This window comes from Callorhinchus milii, unplaced genomic scaffold (genome assembly GCF_018977255.1).
Source record: "Callorhinchus milii isolate IMCB2004 unplaced genomic scaffold, IMCB_Cmil_1.0 Scaffold6, whole genome shotgun sequence".
Taxonomy (NCBI): Eukaryota; Metazoa; Chordata; class Chondrichthyes; order Chimaeriformes; family Callorhinchidae; genus Callorhinchus; species Callorhinchus milii.
Genome location: NW_024704747.1, coordinates 22,529,624 through 22,548,169, shown reverse-complemented (window position 1 = coordinate 22,548,169; position 18,546 = coordinate 22,529,624). Strand labels below are relative to the sequence as shown.

General features: G+C 39.9%; 1 protein-coding gene across 4 annotated transcripts in view; it reads left to right on the top strand.

Moving 5' to 3' along the window:
- Nucleotides 1-18,425, top strand: part of nab1b (NGFI-A binding protein 1b (EGR1 binding protein 1)) — a 20,233-nt gene extending 1,808 nt beyond the window's left edge. For 2 of the 4 annotated variants that reach the window (XM_042336547.1, XM_007890157.2), the window contains exons 2-8: nt 4,211-5,051; nt 7,966-8,099; nt 8,193-8,244; nt 9,627-9,761; nt 14,051-14,216; nt 15,404-15,547; nt 16,231-18,425. In XM_042336547.1, the coding sequence (XP_042192481.1) occupies nt 4,230-5,051; nt 7,966-8,099; nt 8,193-8,244; nt 9,627-9,761; nt 14,051-14,216; nt 15,404-15,547; nt 16,231-16,337 (1,560 nt within the window). In that variant the 5' untranslated portion in view covers nt 4,211-4,229 and the 3' untranslated portion in view covers nt 16,338-18,425. The remainder of the gene's footprint in view (nt 1-4,210; nt 5,052-7,965; nt 8,100-8,192; nt 8,245-9,626; nt 9,762-14,050; nt 14,217-15,403; nt 15,548-16,230) is intronic. The other 2 variants (XM_007890158.2, XM_007890159.2) reach the window with 2 other exon arrangements.
- Nucleotides 18,426-18,546: the final 121 nt, after the last annotated feature.

The following is an 18,546-nucleotide window of genomic DNA, read 5'->3' as shown; positions in this document are numbered from 1 at the left end:
CATTGAGAGCAGTGTCTGCGTTCGCTGTTGAACCTTTTTTTTGGAGTTGGAAGCGCTCTAAAGCTCATCACTTTACCCCAATTTATTGCAGCAACACGAGAACATGTATCAGCTAAGCTGTATCCCCGTAACCCAAAAGTCACCCACCCCCTTAATCCAACGCTGAAATCCACTTGAGATCAGTTTCAGCAAAAAATTGTCTTTACAGAGGACTGGGGCTGTAATATGCTTTATTTAAATATAGCAAACAGTGTAAAACTAACCGAGCAGATACTTGCAGTACTTAAATGAAACTGACAAGATCAGTGTTGCTTTTTTGGGGGGTTTGCTAGGTATCTGATACAAGGAAAGCCATCGCCATGCTTAAGATACTCCAAATCTAACAACAACAAGTTGTATTTATATACAGCCCTTCATGCAGGATAGCGTCTCAGAGCTGTGTGGTCAAACAACAGAGAGTTTGATGACAGTACAGCACATGTTTTTTTGTCTGATGTGGCCTTCTACATGTTTATAACATTGCTGTGCCCAATTGTGCTGCCACGTTTGCCTAGAACTGCACAGTCACTCCATTTCACAGTAAGTCCTGTGAAGAGCTTTGAGATGTCCTTCTGAAGTGCCAGCTAGACCGAATGCAAGGATTATTATTGTTAACTTATTCTTATCCAAGGCCTTGAACAGTAGTAAGCAATTACCTGGCCTTGATCTTAGCCTAACTGGAGACAGGCAGACAGAAACATATCTCTCTCAGCCAGGCAAAGAGACTTGCAACCTGGTCTGAGTTTTGTCTGTAAATCTGAAGTTGTTGCAAATTAGTGGAGTTGTGCATGGTGATTGCTGTAGAATATCATCATTAACCTATGTGCCCACATAACTGCTCCTTAAATCACATGCTGTCAAACTTCTAGCTTGCAAGAAACCAGATAACTGTGGACCATCGGATGTTTGAACTTTGAAAGTTCAAAAATCTCCAACGTCAGATGGTTCAGCTCAGAGGATAATTCAGAGAAGCCCCAAATCTTTGTAATAAAAAAAGACGTAAATACTATTTTCTACCTCTAGATGTCAGTAGTCAATATCATAGAATTATATAGCACAGAAGGAGGCCATTCGGCTCATCGTGTCCGTGCTGCCTCTTACTAACCAAATTAATCCCACTCCCCCGCTTTTAGACAACCTAGACAATATCTTAGACAATTTACAGCACAGAAACAGGCCGTTTGGCCACTAGTGTCTGTGCTGGTGCTCGCTCTTTCAGTTTGTAATTAGTATTTTATTATGGTCAAAATACATCTATGGCACTTAAAGGAAAAGTGTCCTTCAAATATGATGGAATCACAACAGAGGTTCAGCGTATTTGATTTCATCCTTCCAGAAACCAATCCTACTGACTTCCTATGACAATATCAAACTGTTTCTTAAATTGCTCCGCATCCTGACCACTACCATCCTTCCAAGTCACCTGTTCCAGTTCCTATTGCCCCCTTTGTGAAAAAAGCTTTCTGAGGTCTGCCCTAAAGTTGCCTTCACAACCCCCAGTGTGTTATCTCTTGTCTTGCTGCCTTGGTGAATCTGAGAAAGCTATTACTTCATTGGATTTCCGAAATAAATTCCTAAATATCTAAAATATACAGTCTCTAATATGCCAGAAATTGTTCTGTTTAACATCTGAGAACCATTTTCAAGTTAAACCTCCTGTTGTTTCAGTGCACTCTTACAAACCCTTGTTATGTGATGAGAAATTGCAGGGCAGAAAACAGAAGCAGTGCATGTCAGTAATGTACACTGTGAACTCCAATGAAAGGCTCAGGACTTGCGAATATGCTGATAACATATATTAGATGTAACATGTTAGTGGGGGAGCAGATACATTTTATTAGTGACTAAAGCTTTGCTTTGGTGGTTTGCAAAAGACTTGAAATCTATTACAGCCTGGTTACATGCTACCAGCAAGCAGCTCTTTGTATGTTTGTCAAGATGTGAGACAGACAAGACTTTGTTGCCCTGATGCAGCCCTTATTTTGGATTTGGCCTCTTGTTCAAACAGACGGATATATTTTTCAGATTTTTCTTAAGATGGCTTACTTTTGACTGCTCTGGTTTTGAGGAAGTATCCATCCCACTTTTCCAAAGGTTAACAATATTTGAATGGAAATAAACATTATTCATATTACAGTTGTCTGGTTCTAGTTGGCCTACTTAGTGCATGTCTGTTGCAAACTTGCAGACTATCGTACTGCAGCTTCAGATAGTTACCAAGATGAATGTGTCGACTGAGCCGATTAGATTTTTCTTTTAGCTTTTGGTCTGGTTGGAGTGGAGGGTGGCAAAAGGTTTGCCATCATGGCAGAGGGACAGGTATGTAATTTGTGGATTCTCAGTACACTGTTGCTACAACCCAGGAAAGATGGTAGAAGAGAGGAGGGTTTCAACACAAAGCTGTTTGTTCTTGATTTTTTTTATCTTGTGTGACAGGTTACTTTAAATAGAAGCTTAAGATGTGAAACAATTGATAAAAATCCATATGTAATACAGTGGTCTGTTTGAAGCTGGACTTTGGTAATAATTAGTGATCTGCGAGGGGGAAGTGGGTGGAGTTCACATCTCGAATGTAAAATTATACTGTAGTTTCCCAATTTCCCAGCGTTAGAAGAATGAGAAGCTATTAGACAAGCTGGGCTCTTCAGTATTGAAAAGTGGCATCTCAGAATGGATCTTATAAAATATATAAGGTGTTAAATAGGATTGGGGATTCAACTCAAAACAGTACTTTCAGATGCACTAAGACAACAGAACAAGAGGTCACAGGGTTATAAATGAAAATTATGGGAGAGACACCACAAAGTATTTCTTTATCCAGAGGCTAATTAACAACTGGAACAAGTTACTAGGAAGGGTTGTTGAGACCAAGGTGTTGAACACATTAGAAGGAAAAAAAAACATCTGGATGCTATGATAGGATGGTAGGGTGGGTGTTCAGGAACAATGAGATCAAATGGGCCAAATGTTTTTTTCATCCAAACTTCTCTTGTGTGTTTTTTATAACTATAATTCTGTTTGGTAACACGCCAGCATTTAACTTATTTATGAGGCACCACATTCCCTTTGCCCATTTCTGCTGCAGATCTATGATTTAACTGATAATGTTGTTGGGGAGACTGATTCACTTGAAGTTCGGTGCTCCTAATTCACAGACTTGACGTTTCCTGTAGGAACCACACTTTCTTCGCATTTCTTAGCTAGTTTTCCTGTGTGCCCACAAAAATAAAAATACAAGAAAGTCACGAAGCAGATAACATTTTGATAGAAAGAGCACAAATCATTTTAACTAGAAACTGATGTGCCTCATTAACATTGCATGTTGCTTGCGAACTGCAGACTGAAGGCTTAGTGATAGTTATAGTTGTACATTGTTAGATATAATAGTAATCCTTGCATTTGATATAGTGCCTTATTGCTGCTTTGAGACATTTCAAAGCGCTGCACAGAATATACTGTCTTGTGAATTGACGATGCATTTTGAAGGCGAAAAGTTATATCCTCATTGTTCTGTTTCACGTTCATGTTAATTTTAAAAACAGAAGTTGCAACCTATTACTAGGAACATCAGGACACATCTATCACTCTCATGTTCCTGGAGGTGCCAGCTTCTTTTATAAATTAGAAGCTATGACACTGTACAATACAGGAATTCCCAGACACTGGATAACTGGATATTTCTATCCACTTGCCTCTGTTTCCCTCTGTTACAGTGTGAAGGAACAGAGCCTTTTTATTCTCACGTAGAGCAATATTTGGGGGTATTTTAAAAATCGCCATCTTTTAGCTACATGTGTTTGCTGTAACAAAGCCTCTGGATCTTATATCAGCTGATGTGTCGAGTTATGTTTTCATGGGAAATAAAAGTAAAGCAGCTTTTTATTTGAAGAAATATTAGATGAATAAGCAATCTGTCCATATGGTATGGTTGGAGTACCTATTGCATGATTTGTGGAGTGAAATATCCGTGGGCAAGTTGTTGGGCTGTAAGCGTTGGAGAATGTACGTGCTCTAAACAAGAGGCGCCTGTGTCGTGCCACCTACAGATAGCAGAGGTGGAGTTTGGTATGTATGTATTCACAATTCAGTGTGTGCAATCAGACAGTCTCTGACATTCACTCTGCAAATGGTTTTGTATTGCACGTTAATTTGTTTCACTCGTTCTTTTAAGTCTAGGTGCTGCATTGATCATGGCAACTTCTTTACCGAGGACACTTGGCGAATTGCAGCTGTATCGGATTCTCCAGCGAGCCAACCTGCTGTCCTATTACGAGGCCTTCATTCAGCAGGGAGGAGACGATGTGCAGCAGCTCTGTGAAGCAGGGGAGGAGGAATTCTTGGAGATCATGGCTCTGGTTGGCATGGCTAGCAAACCACTGCATGTCAGGAGGTTGCAGAAGGCTTTGAGGGACTGGGTGACAAATCCATCTATCTTCAATCAGCCACTGAACTCTCTTCCAGTCAGCAGCATCCCGCTTTACAAAATATCTGAGGGCTCCGTGGCGTTCGCTGGGCTGAATGCCAACAATCACGAGAGGAGCCACGGCCACCGGGAGTCTCACAGGAGGCTGCCCAAATGCTTGGCTGCTATTTACGGACAAGGCATGGGTCCCAACAAGTCATACGTGATGGGGAGCTCGCCACTGCAGACGGGCGCCAGCGAGCCTCGATTCTGGCAAGGACACCCCATGACTGAGAGCGAGCCCAGCCTGTCGCCCGTGGAGCCAGGCTCCCCCTCCTCGCCGAGGGAAAACGCCGAGACTCTGGACAGCGCTGCGGTGGCCGCCATCACGGAATGCGTGGAGCGCATTGCTCAGACCTTTCCACAAACGGACGCAAACGAAGTCAAAGAGTTCGTGAGAAGCAACAAGAAGCTAGCCAAGATGGTGGGTCACATTTTTGACATGGATGGCGATGACCCGCACAAAGAGGAAGAGATCCGAAAATACAGCGCCATATACGGTCGGTTTGACTCCAAGAGGAAGGACGGGAAGCACCTGACTCTACACGAGGTACGACAGGTTGTCACCGACTCTTTGTCTGCTTTCAACTTTATTTCAACTCTTTCCATAAGACCATTTGTTCCACCATGCGAAAAGGCAGAAGGTTACAAAGTCTTATGGAAAGAGTCGAAGCAACAATGAAAGTCGAGAAGTCATTCACGTCGAGACTGTGTTTGTGTGGCAATTGGCTGCTGCATTCGTCTACAAATAATAGCTACATATAACAATAAGGCTGAAGACAAAATATACATGATAAAATAACTACTTGCAATATGTCAAGCCCTTCACACCAAATGGAAGTCTTATGGAAGAAGAATTGATTAGAAATGAAAGGAATTGGCTGCTATGTAAAGATATTCTCAGATGGGAATCAAATGCAAGGATTTAGTAAAACAAAGGGGTGAGTGAGGGAGAAATGTGCAAAACTGGTCCACTTTTTCTGGAAAGAATGTAACTGAAAAGCAGAAAAAGGGGAGGAGACGGCTGAGATTGGAAGTTCATAAAACATTCGGGCCAGCAGGCTTGAGTGCTCAAGAGTAGATGAACAGTTTCTGAAGGTTTCATTGAGCTTGTCAGGAGCATGTAGGAGGGTGAAAACGTGTAGGAGTCTGGAGAAGTGTAGGAGGCCAAAGATACAGAAGTCAGAGCTGGGTGTTTACCAACTCTATGCATGATTGATGAATACAGAGGAGACTATAACACAAGTCAAGTAAAATCCTAATGCATGAGCTTAATTGACATCAGACAAATACACACTATCTTCCAAATGTTTCCTCTTTACATGTATCCCGAAGAGTATTTCCTGGAGAACACCCAGCTGTCGGGAATCCTTTGTTTCTTCAAGGCTGCTTCGAACATTCAAATCTTGGACACCCGCATTTAGTCAAACAAAGCAGCCTCTGGATATAGGCAGCATTATCATTCCTGTTCCAAAGACTCTTAACTAACTGTCTTGAGTTTGTGTAAATTGATTATGAAGTCACATTTTCTGCAACATGGGCGGATTAGAAGAAATCAAACGATTGCAAAATCACCGGTAGACGCAGTGGAGTAAATCAAAATCAAGTCATTTGAAAATACGCAGCCTCTCTTAGACTTTCACATGAACAACCTACGCCTACAGTCTGTTCAGTATAAACCCAGTTTTCTCTGCACTGTTTCTAAGCCGTTTTTTTTAAAAACTTTGTGCAAAATTATCTCTGATGTTCTGTTTAATATTTAATTTGATGTACAGTATATAAAACAGTGCGCAGGAGTTGGAGCGTAGGAGAATAGGAACAAGAGGAGGCTGGCTGGCAACATAGTAACCCATTTGATTTAAATTGACCAAATGTTATAGCATTTAATTACTTTAACCTTTTTAAAGATTTGTATCTTTTTCAACTGCAACTTGTTTTGAAGAGTTTGTTTTATCAAAGAATTGATATTTTCCTCGAGCAACTAGTTATAATGTGACAAGTAGCCAACTAATAAAGGTGACGGTCCAAACTAATTTAACTTCAACAATGTGCCTCAATCCTAGACTTGAACATTCAGTCCTTCTATATCATGCAAATTTGTGGTCTGTCTGAATAACTTTGTTTCCTTGAGTTTAGTGCAATTGTATCTAATATCTCCCTGTGCATTTAACTGGGGCCTGTAACAGCCTGTGGAAAGATTTCTGTCCATCTGCAGTGGGTGTGAACCCAGCATTCGGGTGTAAGGATTGTAATTATAAGTACGTGTACTCGATCATACAGCCCCACAGGCTGGGTGGCAAGTAGGAGTTTGCCTTCCCCTCCCTCCCCGCCCACGACTCTTCAAACTGAGGTGTGGTTCAGTGAGTGCTGCTGTATTCCAAATATCTAAGTGTTAAGTTATTTAAGGGTGGGGCATCACAGTTTAGCCCCTACTGGTTTTTTTTACACACTACCTACACCCACGAACATCCTGGCTTGCTTGCTGGAAGCCATACAGAAGTGTGAACCTCATTTATTCCCCACTCTCTCTTCCTTCTTAGCCTGGCAATAATAATAAATAACATAATAATCCTTGCATTTGATATAGCGCTTTTCACGTCTTCTAGACATCTCAAAGCGCTTCACAGAATATACTGTAAAGTGGATTGACTGTATATTTGTGGGCAAATCATGGCACCCAATTGTGCACAGTAGTGCCCCACAAACAGTCATGACCAAATTGAGTGACAATTTTTTTTTTATGGATTATTATCCTCAGAAAAGCGATCCACCAAACGATTAACAACCAGGTTCCTACTTACTGCTAGGTAAATGGAAGCGTGTGGAGTAAGGAAACTTGCCCAACATTTCACCCTGCCAGGAATAGAACCCAGGTCTCTCGCTTGCAAGGAAGTGCTCTAACCACTGAGCTGCAGGACTCCAATAAATAATAATCATTACATTTGATTTTATGTTGTGCTTTATCACATTGTTGAAATGTCTCGCAGAACTTCATAGGACTTACTGGGTATTTGTTGGCAAACACCACAGTCAATTTGTGCACAGCATTGTCCAGAAATGGGTTGAAGTGAATGGTCTCAGGGATCATCAGGTCAGGTTACTGGGAGAAATTCCCCTCTCTTCAAACAGTACCATGGGGATCATTAGCTGAACAAGCAGAGGAACCTTCTCATCTGAAACACGATAGAGCACTTCCCAGTATTGCACTGGAATGTCAGCCTGCACTGTGAACTCAAGAATAACAAAACTAATTATCATTTAGATTACAATTGCCCTGCTTAAAATGAACTGATATATTACAGACTTGGGATTGATTCTTTGGAAGGCTAAGTCCCACAGTGAGTGATGCATTTCCCCACTGAACTATCACTTGAAGTAATAAGACAATGTTTCTAACTGTGTGTAACCAGAATACAGTAAAGGAAAGGATTGCAGTCTTATATATGTTTGACATTCTTTTGCAGTTAACTGTTAATGAAGCAGCTGCTCAGCTCTGTGTGAAGGAGAATGCTTTGCTTAGTCGGAGAGATGAGCTATTTACATTAGCTCGGCAAGTCTCTCGAGATGTCACCTACAAGTACACTTACAAAACCTGTAGGTGAGGACCTTTTTGTTTTCTAAACTCCGAAACATATGTTTGTTTCCTGTTTTGCATCATTTGACATTTGTCGTTTTGTGTATTTTACAACAGATCCAGGTTCACAGATCAGGAAGAATCTTCTCCCAAACAAATAAAGACTGAGGTAATTATTTTGCATGAATTGTTTCATTCATTACTGGATTTACCTATGAACATCTGAAGGTGTGTTGAAGAAATGGTTAGATTCCCACAATTATTCTGAGGTGCATTGCAATAATTTTTACTGGATTTCACATTAATTTTAATTGACTCATGATATAATTATTAGTTACAATTACAATCCTTACACCTCAGAGCTGGGTTCAACTCATTGCACAGGGACAGAAATTTTTACATTCAGCATGATTCAGGAGATCCAATTCATGAGTTCCTTGCGGTTCTAGTCCTTGTGAGGTCAAGATATTTAATGGTTGAGCTGGAATTTTTTCTCTGATGATGAGTAAACCTGAGTAAACTCACTTTTAAGCAGTAAATATAGGGAATTGACCAAAAAATGCTGAACGTTATTCCACATCACAGAACAACAGTTACTCCAATCTCACAATTTATGAGATATGAGTGGTCTAACTAATGGGTTGATCGGAACCTTCCTTCAGTATGTAAAGGTTAGAAGTTTGAGTCTCTTTGACTGACTATTGCGAGCTTCATTTGCAATAGTTCTGGCAGTTCTTAGCTAGGAAGCTGGAAGGGAAGCCTTGCAGAATCATGCAAGTGCTGGGCAGAATTCCATGTCTGCTGTTTAATATCAGTGTGATGCTAATAGTGAATCTTAGCAGCCAAGCTCTTAAAATACTATTCTGTTTGATACACCATGGTAAATCAATAACACTGTTTACATATGCTGATTAGAATAAGCATGTGCTCGGTTTTTACAGTATTTTCACCACGCAATACTAGGAAGAAATGACTATTGCTCACTCTCCCCAATTGTTTCAAATGCATGCAGATGTTTGTACAAAAGACAACTGTACCTATAAACATGTTTAGCTCAAGAAATGATTTGTGTGTGATTGTTCACTGAAAACATCTATCGGTCTGCCTACAAATATACAGTCACCATCACTACATTTTGCAATAAATTCTGTGCAGCACTTTTGTGTAGTTTAGGTGCTACATCAAATGCAATTCATTATCATTCGTTAAACCAAGGTATCATTTGTCTGTTTGGATGTATGTTAAAGACTCTGTGGCACAATTTGAAAAGAGAAAAGTCTCTCCCAGTGTCTAGACCAACAATCCCCCATATCAATTGGTCATTCACTTCATAGCTCTTTATGAGATATTGTTGTGTACAAAGAAACACAGGACAAAAAACTCTGAAGTGATTTGAAAAGTTATGACTCGGTAAGGTGTCATATCAGATTCAAGGATTGTTAAGCTAATGAAATATTAGAAAACATGTCCAATTCATGATAAACTCTGTAGATCATTTGTCAGGTCATTTCTCAGTAATATTGTTATTCCAAATATAACCTGTTATAACAGGTGTTGCATTTGCAGGATAATTCCCTCAATATTCACGAAACCCTACAGACATTGCAGCAGAGACAGGAGGCTTTAAAAGAGCAAATGACTCTTGCCAAGACGAAAGGCGATGATACGACTGTTCGTAACATTCAGGTACGAAATCAGAAAATGGCAAAGTCACGCACACTGCACTTCAAGCTATTTGAATTCTCCCAATTTCAGTCCAATTTGAAGACCTGTTTTATAAAAAGTTCAAATTGTAAAACAAGTCTGAGGTGACAAGACTTAATTTGTTCTTGTAGTCAAGGTTGTGGTGTTGAAGCAAGTCCCAGAGCGATTTCGCTATAAAACACTGTGACTAAGAGTTTTATCGCTGCCCCTAAATGTCATCAGCCCTGTCATTTGAAGAATGAAAGTGATTATGAAGCCTTCATGTGCTTATTAAGGCCTGATGGAGTTTGATGCCACACTGCACTGCCTCAGCAGGGCTGTGGGAGAGGGTGTCCTTAACGCTGTGAAGCCACAGGTTTTGGTTTCAGGTGGTTAAGTCCTTTTAAAGTCTTTGCGACGGGTATACCTCATTGTTACACTGTGGGTAAGTCATCCATCCCATGCAGGGTTTGAGGGAACTACAAGGCTGCAGAGCTGTAGCATTGCTAAAGGTAGTGTTGTGTGACAATGAGTTATTTGTACTATGTACAAGAGGTGTTTAATTTTCGCCTCCCACCGCCATTTTTCTCCCCTCCTAAAAGCACAGGCTCAATCTGATGCCTGGTTGCACAGCACAATTTGCCCTTCATGAAATGCTGCAGAACTTACAGCAGAGACAGGAGGCTTTAAAAGAGAAAATGACTGACTTCCACCATGAAAGGAGGCCAGCATTGTGAAGCAATCTGATTCACGGTATCTCCTTTGTACACTGTACTGCAGGGACACGGATTACAGTTTGGATGTCAGTCCTTCTCTGCTACTCCCATTTATTTCATGGTGGAGGTGAACAGTGAAAGTGAGAGCTGACCTCTGTATAAACTCTGATATTATACTACACACTGCATACAATGACACAAATACTTGGTTCACTTTTACCTGTAACTCTTGATTGTGCAAACTGAATATGCATTCATATTATTTACCAAATCAAATGACCTTTCTCTGAGTGATGCTCATCCCCAAGAGCGCTGTCTGTCTGTGCCATTTTCTTTGCTTCTGCAAAAAGATTAACTTCCACCCCCTCACCTGAACCTTCCGAAAGGCTAAAGCTCTTTTGCTGCTCCTTCCCACAGACGTGTCTCTGTCTGGCAAACCCAACCATTCCTTACAGCCTGAGGTGCTGCCTCACTAGGAGACTGCAAGCTGTTAAGACTTAACCGGGAACACCCTTTCGTATATTAAAGTGTGTATCCTTTTTACAAAGAACCTCTGAAAGTTGTTTCTGCTAAGAATACCACTGCCTCGTTCTGCTTCAAGCAAATTAATTTTCCCAAATAACTAAAATGCCACAACACATCACAAAAGTCACACCGTTGCTTCTTTTTGAAAGATGCAACAGCAACAGATTCTTTATTTTAGAAATGCACCTAAAGAGAATCCAATAATTTGCACGTGTGCCTTTCAGGTAGGATTCAGGGCTTCGTCTCAGTGTGCTTTTTCAGGTACACAGTGAGAATCAGTGAGCAAGCTGGGGTAGGGGGAAGGTGGCCAAAAAACACAGTTGAAAATGGGTAGAGAGGGTACAAGCAAGGTGGAGGAATTGTGTAGAGAGTGAAGGTGCTGTGGTTGAAATCTTGGATCAGAGAAGATGAGGAAAGGTCTTTTAGAATCTGTGCTCTTGAACCACGCCACAAACACCTTTTCTTTAATATTTGTCTCTCTCGTCATGTGTTGCCATTTCCAGCCTGGGACACTACCGTGCATGAGGGGTGCTATTACAAATGCAAGTTGTTGCTGTTGTTGGCCAGGAGTGCAGCCCACTGACTGGCCTGTTGCAGGCCTCTGTTTGAGAGGCTGGTTTGTGGTGACTTTCCTGACTTGTGCTTCCTTTACTCTTTTCTATACGGAAAATTGCAAGCCCTCTGCTTAGTTCGTTCCCACAAAAGCATAGTGAGAAAGTAGGAAGATGAGCAATTTTAGGAAAAGTAAAAGAGATTTAATCCCAGCAAACGTATTGCTCTTTCATACATGGAAGAGCCACCTAGGGCCACCTTCCCCTACTCCCCCCTTCTCTTTCTCAACTTGCATTTATATAGCACCCTTCATGTGCATACTATCTCAAAGCATTTTCTTGATATTCAACCCCATACTTGTAAAATGCTCAGAGACATTGCCCAGCATGAAGGATGCTATATAACTGCAAGTTGTTATTGATCATGAGAGCTTTTGTTCTCTTATTTGACAAGACTAATATTGTTACTTCTTTATTGTGTGAACCTATATTATAATGTTGACCAATATTTGCATGCCTAAATATTGTGCTGAAATGGCAAGCCCTGTAAATAGGAATAATTATTAGATATAAAGCATTTCTAAAGACATTCAGTAAATGAAAATGATGACTTTCAACTCACCTTCAATTACAGTATTTTTTTCAAGAATCAGGATTTTATTCTACAATAATTTTTTTCATTGGAAGATTTCTCTTTAATTCATTGAAAAACAGAAGAAGCTTGTTACTTCCTGGTTTTGTTTTTTTTGTTGCAGAAAATCATGTTTTCTTTTGAATCTTTATCTCTGATTATCAGAACATATTCTGTGACTAATCTACCCAGTGTCAAAACAGCCTCCTAGTTACATCAAAGTAGAGTACAAAGATGCCTGAACAGCACCTAGATATGTAATGCTCTATCCCGTGCACTTTGAAAATGACTAGTTGGGTATATTTTAAAGAAAGTTCACTACAAGACCTATATTTTGGTATCTCAATTGTGAAAATGAGTTTGATTTAGCTAAGTTAAGGATAATGTAGTTCAGCAGGCAGATGTGTATATATTAACGTTATCAGCAGTCTGAACTTTTGTTTTAAACTTTGCTTTACGCACACAAAGGTCAGATGCTTAAAGCATTTCACAATGTTTATCCCGTGTCTCTACATAAAGGCGAGGAACAGAACATGGTTTTCAAACAGACAGTGTGATCAGCGCTAGTGTGTCAGTTTGGCTTAGTTGAAAGCACTTTTGCCCATTGGTCAGAAGATTGTGTGTTTGAGTCTCATGTTGGGACTTGGGTGTCATGCTCTTGAACACTGGACTCATTTAAGAAAAGGCTTGATGCTGTAATTGGAGGACATTGGGGTATATATTTGGTAAAGATAAGGTCAAAGGAGCTGAACCTCAGGGCTGGCGTGACCTTGCTGGAGCAATTAGTTGCCCCTTTGGCCTTCAAAACAATCTTGACAGTGATTATTGTGAAGTGCTTTGAAACGTTTCACTATGATAAAGTGCTTTTTTTTCTTTCACTAAATTAAGAGGATGTTAACATGTGCCGGTAACAAATCTAGTGACTCAATTGGCTGGTGACGTTGCCTCCCTCTGGGTGTGAGGTGAATTTTTTTCTGAAATGAATGTTGTTAAGTGTTATCTTTTTCCTCTTTTACTGGAATCATATTGGTCCTGTATGTTGCTATATTCCTATATTTCTGAGTATAGAGAGGAAATTAGTCCTGGAGTCCTGTAGCTCAGTGGTTATAGCACTTGCCTTGTGAGTGAGAGACCTGGGTTAATAATAATTTGGCCATTCAATCCAGGACTGTTTGTGGGACACTGCTGTGCGCAAATGGCCACTGCATTTTGCCCACAAAATATACAGTCAATTCACTTTACAGTATATTCTGTGAAACGCTTTGAGACGTCTCAAAGACATGATAAGGCAAGTGCAAGGATAATATAATGCAAGGATCATTATTAACTTATAAGTGCTGTAAGGTCTTCGTCCATTGACACAAAGGAGTTGAAATCCACTTCCAATTACACATCAATCCTATTGCATTTATATAGCGCCCTTCACACTGGACAGCGTCTTGGAGCGCTTACCAATTACGAATCTACAAGGATCAAGAGGCTGTTTTTACATCAGTTCTGGGGGACGTGGGCGGAATAGTGAGATTAGAGAACATGATTTTTCTATCAACCACAGGAATGTATCACTCCTACAGAAGCCAAATTGGGGAAGCTTTGAGACTGAGTTTCTTGACACTGGGGGTCTAAAACGTGGCCATTTCAAACATCTTGTAGTTATTTGAAGGATTTTCATTAGCAACACAGAGTCACAAACCGTTCCGTAGTTTTAATTGGATGGAATTGCAAGTGACTGTTCGGAATTGCAAGTTGATTTCAAACTGTCTGGGACGTGTTAACAGTGTGGCAAGAGGCAAGTCCTCTGAGAACTCATAGCAAATGTATTAAGACATTTTTGGAAATTCTTTACTTTTTTTTTTGCTTTTGCTTTAGGCCCATCTTGAATCGATAGCGGCTAAATATATAATGCTTCTTCGTGAACAAGCCAGGCATGACATGTTGCAAGCATCTGAACGACGTCTGACCACTACAGCTTACAGGCAGCATTTGGAAGAGCAGAGTTCTCGGAGTCCATCAGCGGAAAGCGTGGATGGACAAGGTACAAAATATACCTTCACACGTTAGAACATCAACTTTACATTCAAAGTTAAGCTGTGGAGGGATAATGGGAGTCTTTGGCCTTTTGCCCAATTCCCTCAGACAGACACTGGTTTCCTCTTCTGTTACCAGGTGAAATTTGGATGGGATGAGGGCAAATCAATTGGTTTATATAGTACAGCCAGCCTGTAGTCCAGTCTGGAAACAATTGTATAATTACACTTAATTGGGTCTATTTTAGCAGGCTCTATTGTGCAAACAATAAACAAGGCATCTTTACTATGTTTTGTTCATTGTAACTTAAGTCACTAGGAGACATACTGCATGTTTCAGATATTACCCCTTGTCGAACCAACTAACTGTATGACTCCTCAAGCCTCTCAATCTCTTTGTATTCTTGTTACCAGTCATGGAGGGAGAGTCTGAGTGTGTGAGCAGCTGAATATCTTAAAGAAATATACTCTTAGACTCCATACTTATTATCTAAGATGGCCTTCTCTTTAACTTATAGGCCGAATTCTCCAAAGACAGCCTGTCTGGGATGGTTACTTTCCAACAGCTACTTCTCCAAAAATGTATTGGGGTTTGATCTTTCCTGTAGAGGAATATTTGCCTCAGTGAACCACAGGGCAGATATTATGAAACTGCACTTTTAAACAAAACAGGCTAGAGCCCAAATCTTTTTTTCCCTGTGTATATGACAAGCACTGTTGGCATATAGTTGAGGAAGATACTTGTTGTGCAGTAATTAGGACCTTGTTATCAATAGTACATTTAGAGAAATGAATAGTAAGGGCAGTTTAGTGACCACAGTTGTGAGTTGGTTAGGATCAGCATGGGTGTGATCACTGCATCGAGAAACTAGCAAGACACCTAATTTACTTTCTAAACTGTCTTGTTATTTAGTGTAATTGGCAGGCTGTGTTCCACCCACTCCAATCCCCTGACTTCGTGTCGAGGTGAGCTGGCTAAATGCGTGGGGGAATTATTGGTAAAGAACAGCATTAGGGTGTGATGTTATAGATACAAAATGAAAGTAACCTGTATTGTTCTAACTTTGGGGCATGCAATCCTCGTTTCTTACAAAATACACTGCTTGGGTACCTTAATAGCAGTGCAAACAATGTTTTGGGTGACAGATACTGGCATGCCACTTAATGCTTCTGCTTCACTGATCTTATTGTCCAGGTGAAAAACCACTGAATCTCAGGATCTCCAACCAGCAGAACAGGCAAATAATACAGGAGATGGTCGCAAGAGAAAATCTACAGCAAGTGTCAAATGAATTAAACCGGCTTTATTCTAGCAATTCAAGCAAGCCTCATTCATCAGGTAATGTGGAGGCAACTGACTTGACTACACTGGTAGGAAGTGTAAAACATCCCACACTCCAGCTTAATTCATTCTCACGCTCACTCTCCAAACGACTTGACTGAGATCAGAGATCAATTTACGGATGTTTGGAGCATGATCCAACTCATGGTTTTTGTTTGTAATACAGCAAACTTGGCTCGATGGATACTATGTATTCAACAAGAGATTGAAGCAGTGCCACTTTCTGTTAGGGAATCCAAAGCGTAATATTGGTTACATACTGATGTATTGGAAACAATGTTCATGCTTAGATAATAGCACGATCACTGTATTTTAAACGAGACCACGGGAATCTGAATGTTTTTTCAAAAGGGGCACTTAATACTGAGCTGCATTGAACACAATTGATATCACTCAAGTTCAACAACTTTTATTAGCATTTCTAAAAGCAATGGCACAAACAAATTATACTTGTGTTATGTTGTATGTAACATTTGATACACAGTGTTTAACATTGCGGTATGAGGGGGAAAGAAGGGAGTTTTTTAAATGTGGTTCAACCACAACACATCTAAATGTCAGCCTAAGGGTAAAACCTACTATCAGTCTATCAGATTCCATCTCCTACCCAAGATGTATGCTGCAACCCACCACGTGCCAACATTCAAGCTGCTAATATAGTTTCATTTCTTTTTCAACAGAAAACATAGGCATGCTGAAGGATTTCTGCCACACAGTCCTAAGTCACACAGAACAGAGAAGCGAAGCTTTGATGACCATCAAAACAGAGCATGAGGATCTTAGATAGCCTTTTCCAAACCCTACCCATTTCTCAAAATGGCGTCATCGAGCACAGTGACGGGAGCCTTAATGACCAGCGTTGCCTCATATATGTTTCATTATTGTGGTTTGTCTTGTCAATTGTTGTGGGTAATGGTTTGTTAATTCAGCAGAAATTTAGGGTCATTCTTAGCTGTCGTCTGTAGTTCTCATTGCTCTTACAGCAGATTACCAGGTTAACAGCTACTTTAAAAGAAAAATCCTTTTTTAAAAAAAAAGACAATTTGGATTATTTAAGAATCTATTAGTAAGGAGGTGAACTCAATTCAAAATAAAACAACAGTATTGCAAATAGTTAAATGCAGAGAACTTGACAATATTACTTGAAAACACCAATTTCTTATGGCACACCATCTTAGAGTAGATAATGTAGAGCTTTTGTCTAAAACTTAGTCTAGCATATAGCCTGATCAAACCTTGATAGTTGTGTACTTTTTTAGATGTAAAATACGATGCAGTTATGCCTGTAATGTCAAAGATAATATAAAATTGTATCATTACATATGTTTGACATGCTTATTTATCACAAATAAAAGGGATGTGGGATGTAATTGGGTCAAGGAAATGAGCTTTGCTGAAAAGGTTGGTTGAGGTTCTCCAATAAAGGCCACAAAGTCATGACAGTCATTCAGCCTAACAAAATGTTGCAGTGATGTACGAGATGACATTCATGAACGTGGCTCCAAATATTACTGTGTACTTTAAGCACGTGTGCTGGTGCTAACCACACTCCGGAGACGGTGATCCATATATGACTGGACATGTATGACTGGGTTTTGAGCATTGTCTGATCAAATTCCACACCCCTCCACCCCAAAGAAATTGAGATCAGATGTCAGAAAATTCTCACATCGTGAATTAGAAACAAAACGCACAATTTGAATAGTCAGACTTCTCTGTTAAAGTATCCAGTGACCATTTTTTGTTGCGATGTGCAATGTTCATCCATCTATTTATAGACCTTTTAGTCTTAAAAGTATATGGGTTATAGTACCAATCAGTTTTAAATTACTGAATTAAGTTTTTTTGTTTAAAACCTCCTGGTACCTTAATATCTGTTGAGTGTTATAATAGCTCAGAAATAATCAATGGCCATTTGTACTGTGTTTGCAATTTGCCCAAATAGAAGGTGCAGGAATAATCCTGGACAAAGTGAGCCTGCATTGAAGGACATTTAGCAAAACTTCTTCTTCTGTCTTTTGGTCTTGTTTTCTGCTTTTCCCTTTGTCTTTTGCCTGAAATTCCATGCGATTGTGGTTGCTGAGATCAGTCAAAGCCCAGGCATTTGTTTCCTCTGATTGGTTGTGCAAGCAGCCGCAATCCTTCACACAAGATTATACTATGGAAGACGCTGTAAACAAATGCATTACTGACTTAAACTTGCCCAGTTGATTTATTAAAGTAGTTGAAGCCTCATGGTTAAAATGTGTAACAAGCTGTTTTGGTAGCTAATGTAATACATTGTCGTCAAACTCCAGTAACATTTTATATTAAGTGTAGTTAACAGAAGAATAGTTGTAGAGGATTACTCAGTTGTAGTGGCAGATTAGTACACAAGGGGATTTGAGAGCAATTCCCTAGAGTGCAATTTAATTAGGAAATGGTGTCACACTTTGTTACCATGAAATGTTCTCGTGAACTTTGACTTGTCGTGTACTGATGTTACTATAAATGTCTCTACTGCTGACTTGACCAATAGTATGTTAGAACAAAATCTAAACTGTGCTGCCCTTGTAACCTTTTCCCATCTTTAAAATGTTAGAAAAGGTAAAATGGTGATCAAATGTACACGTACACTAAATATAAACTAATATTACGTCTTGTTAATTGTCAAATGTTTCACCTTTAATTCAGTCTAATGAACATTGCAAGAGTCTGAGGGGGATCAGGGTAACTGGATGAATGTTCTAATAGTTTTCCCTGTTTGCAATTGCTACTTAAACGGAATAGACCAGTGCTGATTTATTCTGAGTGGTCAGAACATGCAGTATAGGATGTTTTGGATAAACACTAATGTATTTAATTTGTTATATAAACATTAAAGTATATTTTTGGAGTTCTGATTCAGTGTCCCATGGCTTTTGGTTCTTGCGGCATCTCCTTTAAACCTGGCTGGCCTGCAACAAGTAGTTTGACATAATGGTAGGTTTCGTAGTTTCCATTGGGGGAGGAGGGGT